Below are 7,384 nucleotides of genomic sequence, written 5' to 3'. Positions count from 1 at the left end.
TTCTTTCAATTTGATGTGCTTGTTTATCATATCTAGAGTTGAGCAATAAAATCTTCTGTAAGAACATAGAATATTCAATACAGTCTATTTAACATCGGGATTTCAACAACAGGAAAAAAGATTTTTTAATGCTCACTTCAAGGTAGATCGTGATCTTCAAGCTTCAGTTGTTGTATATGTTCGAAGAAGATAGAAATACTGATATAATCTATAGCAAATTTGGCTTTGTGACAGTTCAATTTATCATTTCACGATGCTGCAATCCAAATTTTGACTCTGGTAATTTGGTCTCTCGGATGAATTCATGTTGTCCTTTAAGTTACTGCTTACCAGGAAATTTGCAGTACACAGCTTGTAAATATCCTTTCAACATGAATTATAATACATGATCAAGTGTAATATGAACGCAGCTTAATATGTTCATGCACATGAACTCCAAAATCTGACCCTGCAACCTCCATTGTAGGTATGTAACATGATCAAGTATATTTTGTTGGCCACTGCTAACTACTGAAAAAGCCAGGTCCAGCTCGAGAAAGAAGCTCCTCCCCAGCATCTTTACCCATCTTAATCATATCTTCAGCAACATATGAACCAATTCTGGAAGTTTCAAGCACTGCACAAATGGATTTACATACAAGCTTAAAGAGTAGTAGTAACTTTTGAGCCTTTGGAAACTAAACCAGAAGTCTCAATGGTCATGGAATTGTAAAGAAGTTCATACCACGGGTTCCATCTGGGGAAGCAACTAATCCTCTGAAGAAGCAATTGCCATCCATGTTTCTGCTAGCATAGCCTGCAATAGGAGTGCGGCAAGACCCTTCTAATGTTTCAAGGAAGGCTCTTTCACAGGAAACTGCTAGTTTTGTTTCTTCATGATTCAGTGAAGCAAGGTATTCTGCCTGCAGAAATCAGCCCACCACAGTTTTTACCTGTTTCTCTAGTATAATACCTCTTAACCAACTGATATATACTTCTTTACCAATCACTACAAGAAAATAATTAAATAAAAATCAATTTTAAAACACAAGTTTTTTTATCTCTGCTTACAGATACATGTACATCTGCTTCAACAAGCCATATCATCTACTATATCTTCAAGTTCATGCTCTTAGATGAAAACACAAGTTTTTTTATCTCCAACATAGCTTTTCACTTGATTTGGCAGCAGCCAAAATCCATACATGTACCCAGAAGAGATGATACTATGTCTTACAAAATATAATCTAATAAAAACTAATCTGTAACAGTTCCAAGTGGCCATTTATATACTCACCATTTTATCATCGTTAGTTCTACAGGCTATTCCAATTGCACCTTGGGCAACAGCTGGAAGCATATCATCAATTGATAGGATTGAAGTCACATTTTCTGTCATGTTTAATCGTTTGAGACCAGCTAAAGCCAATAGGGTAGCTTGGACAACACCCTCGCTGAGTTTTCTCAGTCTTGTTTGGACATTGCCACGGAAATTTTCCTCCACCTGAGATTACAGTTACAGGTTAAATAGAAATCAATAAGAATCATTCAGTGGTCTAGAAAACTATATTGTCAGTAATGAAGTGGCTCAAGAATAACTAAATGGCACAAAACAGAAAAGGGAAATGTTCAAGAAACACAACTGATGGGGAAACAAAAAACACAATAACAATACACAACACACTCTAATAGTTGATGCAGCAGAAATAAATCCCTTAACTGGCAATAATCTATGAGGAGCAATAATAAATGAACAGTAATAGCCTATACTCTATCAACTTCAAATGTATAAAGTACTAAAGTCACCAAACAAATTCTCCACATCTAGAAGTCATCTCTCAGGACACAAGAAAATAGCAATGATAAAGAATTGGTGATGTTACTACCTACTCTCTCTCTAGGAAAAGGCATTAGAAGTCATCATTGTATTCCAAGATTTTAGGATAATAATGAGAAAATAAAAGACAATGTCAATAAGAGAACTGAGTTTAACATTAATGCAGCATTATACAGTGGAAAAGAAAATCATGATAATAGTAATGCAGGCTTACATTTAGAGATGGATATCTGTGGAGTATTTGTGACTTCCTTCTGAGTGAAGCAGTACCAACAATACTTCCAGAGGATAGATCAGCCAGTGAAGCTGCACTCAAGGATATAAATGCATCTCTAACATCCTCACGTGGAAGGTTACATGGTAGAATTGTTTTATCAGGTAAGTAAGTAGGAACATCTTTCATTGAGTGAACAGCAATGTCAATGTCACTGTTTATGAGTGCCTCATCAATTTCCTTTGTGAACAGGCCCTTCCCACCGATGTCTGCAAGAGGTTGTGATAGTATTTTATCACCAGTTGTTTTTATTACTACAATCTGAATAGCCCCTTCTTCTGCTAGCTCTGGATGTGATGCCATGAGCTTGTCTCTGGTCTCATATGCTTGAGCCAGAGCTAGTGGACTGCTCTAAATGTAACAACATTATAAATAAACAATGGAATCAAAGACTATTTGCCAAACCAGTCATGGAAACTACCAGGACCATGCCAGATAGTGTTAATCAGGTAAATAAATACAAAAAGTTCATCATAGTAGAAGACAAAGATGAGATTTTTTTTCTTCTTTCAAATAGCTTAAATCTACTCCAATCTCTACAGTTTAAATGGGTATGAACTCAACTTAAATCTACCAAGATGATTGCAATTTACAAGCATTTCACCCACTATTTCAATAACCCTTTTTCTGAACTTTCAGTTTGGTCACATCAAACAAAAACAAGCAAGCATCATGGTGTAGCAAATAATAGTTTGACAATCTTGATGAACTAACTATATTTGCTGCAAAAGGTAAAACCCTTCTGTTTTGACAATCAAATATCAAGTAAAAGCAAAGGAATTGTCTTCATTTCTGTCATAATCCCATACTAGTGGCCTTTAAACTAGTTGTCCTTTCAGAAAATTCTGAGTTAATTTATCATATAGAGAAACAAATCCCTTAAAAATAAATGCTCATAACTGAAAGTATAATTAAGAAGGGAAGAGTAGAGTACCTTCCTCTGGTGCCAATTCTAAGGAGAGCAACTTTAGTCTGCAGCAGAGTTTGTTGCTCAATGGCAAGGGAAGCCCTGATGCCACATTTGGAGAAAGGTGAAGTTCTGATTTTGAAAGATGGGAAGACCACAGCAGAGCAAAGGGTCTCCATTTCACAAATTCAATTGCCACTGCACAGTGAAAGATGGCTAGATAGATAGGTAGCAACATGTATGAATATGAGTAATATGAACAAAAATGATATGATTTGATCTCTAGATAAACAAATAGATATGATATGGTCCTACCCTACCCAATGTAACTAATTTATTATGTGTTGCTCTAAAGTAAAAGGATAAGTGGAATATATATATATATATATATATATATATATATATGCAAACTTTTTATTTTTATCTTTTTAAATAAAATATTTTTTAAATAATTCTTAGAAATATAAACTCAAATAAAAATTTGATATTTAAAGTGAAATTCTAATAAAATTGTATGATAACATGTTAATACAAATAAATTTAATCTTTTAAAGAGTAAATTAAATATATTGCAGTATAAGTTTTAAAACATTTAATTTCTTTATAAATAACTTTAGTTTCCCAATTTGAAAAAACATTAATTAATAAAATTTAACTCTAAATCATGTTTTATTGGTTAATATTTTTCTCGCTATTAACTTTATTTTTGTTACTTAATTTTTAAATAAATATCTAAATAAAAACATTAACAACGGATAATAGGTATCCGTAAATTTAATATCATGATATTTATATAAAAATATTTGTATTGATAGTGTGGGTATCCATTAAAAATATTTATTTAGTATATGGTAGAGAGAATTTATCTGTGAATATTAAAAGTATGATTATTTTTTGTCATGAATATTAAAAGTATGATTTTTTTTGGTCATCCTATTTTTACTTTACCTATCCTTATAATAAGGTCACAACCAAACAACGTGAACTCTTCAAGGAAAAGGTTAAATGGGTATTATATCATAGAAAAAAATTTGAAAAATGAAAGAAATTAAAAAGTATATATATTATACAAGTAGTTTATGAATATTATTGAATGAGTATTATTCTTCTTGGACAATCAATGATAAACTAGATATGGATCAAAATATTTTCACTACAACTATATTAACACATTACATATGAATTCAAAATTTAATTGAATTTTAAAAATACAACTTAAAAAATATTTAATAAAAAGTATGTTTAAAACTATACAAGATACAGTAGTAAAAAAAACACATTTTACTTCAATTATAAGAGATTTATTATATCGATTTTCTTATTGATGTGGATGTCAACGATGTAGAAAGTAGATCATACTTTACACTAATTTTTTAAGGGATGAAAAATATATAAATATTAAGTTGAATTTAAATACTAATCAATATAAAATAACAATTCAATGATGTAAAAAGGAGAGTTTTTACATCGGTTCTCTCATGAAATTGATGTAATATCCTTTATGCTGGTCATTTGCATGTAAAACAAGAGCACATATTACATCGATTGTTCTTAAAAATTATGTAATATGTCATTATTTTACATGGATTAATGCAAGAATAGATGTAATATGTTACTTTTTACATGGGTTAATGCTTAAACCAATGTAACAGGTTATATTTTTTTAAATAATTTTGATTAATTTTATTTTTTCAATTTGTATTGTAAACAAAATACCAAAATGTTAGGAAAATAATTTTTTATATTTATCCAAACATAAGAATAATAAAACTTCTTCAAATCAAAATTTAGAAAAATAAAATCAAACATAACACATAATCAAAACTAATGAGAAGATAATTATTACAGTAAATGAAGATGAATATTCCTTGCCTGATGTAATGCTTTAATGTAACGAACGTAATCGCACGTAGTCGTAATGGAGAAAAAAAAAAGTTTTGATAAACCTAATTGTAGAGAAAACTAAATATAAAATAAACTTTTATTCACTTGTGTATTATAGAGTAAAATACATGGTGTATATATAAGATAAAGATTAAGACCTAGCTGAAACAGAAAAGGAAGGTTGGGCCAAACAAACAAAGCCTAATAATTTAAAATGGAAAAATAAATATGTTAACAATAATGTAACACAATTATAAATCACATCTAGTTATGATTTCTAATTTGTATAAAATGTTTTGTCCATTCATTCATCACAAATTTTTAATGTGTATAAAATATTTTTTTACAAACATTATATTCAACATTCATCTACATATAAAAGCATATTACCACGAAAATGGAAACAAATGATAAAACTTAGAGTTAAAAAATAGTTTCATATACATTTCACTAATAAAAATAGGCCATATTTGATGTTTAATATTCATGTACACGACGTAAACAAATTTACGAAGACAATTTTGTAAACAAAGTGATTAATTTTATGTCAAACGCTTAAAAAATTGATGTAAAACTTAATATTTCATTGAATAGTTAAGTGTTCAATCTAACTATTGAATTTTATGTTGACAAAAGCTTTTTTCTTCTTTTCATTTTTTCATGCTCGTGATTTTCCTTCTTATACAGTATCAAAAAGTATTTTTCAGCACAAATTTGGAAAGTAATTGTTGTAACTATTCTGAAATTTAGTTCTGTAATTGTCTCAGAAGTTATTTTTCTTAACTAGTAATTTCTAAAATATAAAACTATAACAAATATCTTGTGCACAATATCAAGAGTTTGGTAAATATATTTTTAAATAAATAATAAATTTAATGACTAATAAAATGAAATGAAACTAAAATAATATTTGTGTAACTTTGATAGAAAAAGAAATAAAAAATTTATATATATGAATAATATTAATAATGTTTATGTTATTAATTATATTAATATTAATAAGTATAATAATAATCATAACATGACAACAAAATTTGACTGCTGCATGACACACATTCCCACTCCAATCTGAATTTCTCTATGTATTAAGTTGTCATAGATTTCAATTTTTCTAGTTAAAACACGCCATGCAAAATAATGTGCTAATGGGAGAGCTTTTAAACTCCAGAAAATATAAAAAATGAAGTCAGAGAAAAGATGTGATTGCAGTATATTTTGGGGCAGGAGAATTTTATAGGCAGATTTAATAGTAAAAGAATTTGAGATATCACCTAGCCACATCCACTCATCATTTCCACATACCTATATTTTATCAGTTTTCAATTCATCCGTAAAGGCATTTGTAATTTCTTGTTCCCAATGAAACCACTTTATTCTCCATTCTATTTGCCACACCCACTGACTCTCATGCCATAACCTATATTTATCTACAGATCCCTCTTTGAGTATTGAATTTGAAAATACTCTGGGATATCTATTTTTAAGGGTATCATTCCCTACCCAACAGTCAGTCGAAAAAAAAATATTTCTCCTTGTCCCTACCTTCCACCTTCTTTGATTATCAAACCAGTTATTTGAGTTTCCTCCACAAATTTTCTTTATATCTCTCCACCACCAAGATTCTGTATTTTACACACCAGCGATATCCAACCCTCTCCAACAACTGTATTTAGATTCAAATACATGTTTCCAAAGCCCTGAGCTTTCACAACCAAGTCTCCATTTCCATTTCCCAAGTACGGCCATATTAAAAATATTTATATCTTTAATTCCTAACCCTACATCCAATTTGGATTTACACAGGAAATCCCATTTAACCCAAACTATTTTTCTTTTATCAGTTCCTCATCCCCATAAAAAATCTCTTTGTAATCTTGTAATTATCTTCCCAACTGCTGTGGAAATTATGAAAAGAGAAAGGTAACATAGGGGAACAACAGAAATGACAAATTTTAATAAAGTGACTCTTCTAAAAGGATAGATGTTTTCCTTTCCATGTGGTAAGCTTACTTCTGATTTTTAGAATCATGTCATTCCAGAACACTTTTTTCCTATGATTATCACCCACAAGAACCCCAAGATACTTGAAGGGCACTTTCATTTTAGTACAATTTAGAATTGCAGAGTATCTTAGAATTTCAGTGTTTTGTACACCTATACCTGCAATTTTGGTTTTCCCAAAATTCACCTTCAAACCAGACACAAGTTCAAAATATCTCAAAGCACATTAATTCTTATTATATTCTTCACAGAAAAAAAAATTGTGTCATCAACAAATTGTAACATACTGGCCTCAAACTTGATCCCTTCCTACTTTAATCCCTTCATAGAGTTCTTTTTGTTGGGCCACACTCATACTAAAGGATCACCTTGCCTTAGGCTCTTTGTAGGATGAAACTGGTCAATAGGGTTGCCATTTACAAGTATGGATATAGATGATGACCTTAGGCAACTTTTGATCAATTTAATCCACGTGTTCTCAAACCCCATCCTCTGTAACATA

At 30.2% G+C, this 7,384-nt stretch overlaps 1 protein-coding gene across 1 annotated transcript; it reads right to left on the bottom strand.

Annotated features, from left to right (window-relative positions):
- Nucleotides 1-3,343, bottom strand: LOC137830682 (porphobilinogen deaminase, chloroplastic). Its single transcript, XM_068638150.1, has 5 exons — nucleotides 3,025-3,343; nucleotides 2,031-2,436; nucleotides 1,277-1,483; nucleotides 725-902; nucleotides 1-616 (listed from the first exon to the last, which is right to left on the bottom strand). The coding sequence occupies exons 1-5, from the start codon at nucleotides 3,174-3,176 to the stop codon at nucleotides 504-506; spliced, it is 1,056 nt and encodes a 351-aa protein (XP_068494251.1). The 5' UTR covers nucleotides 3,177-3,343; the 3' UTR covers nucleotides 1-503.
- Nucleotides 3,344-7,384: the final 4,041 nt, after the last annotated feature.

This window comes from Phaseolus vulgaris, chromosome 11, assembly GCF_000499845.2.
Source record: "Phaseolus vulgaris cultivar G19833 chromosome 11, P. vulgaris v2.0, whole genome shotgun sequence".
Lineage (NCBI taxonomy): Eukaryota > Viridiplantae > Streptophyta > Magnoliopsida > Fabales > Fabaceae > Phaseolus > Phaseolus vulgaris.
This window is presented reverse-complemented; position numbering and strand designations above follow the sequence as displayed.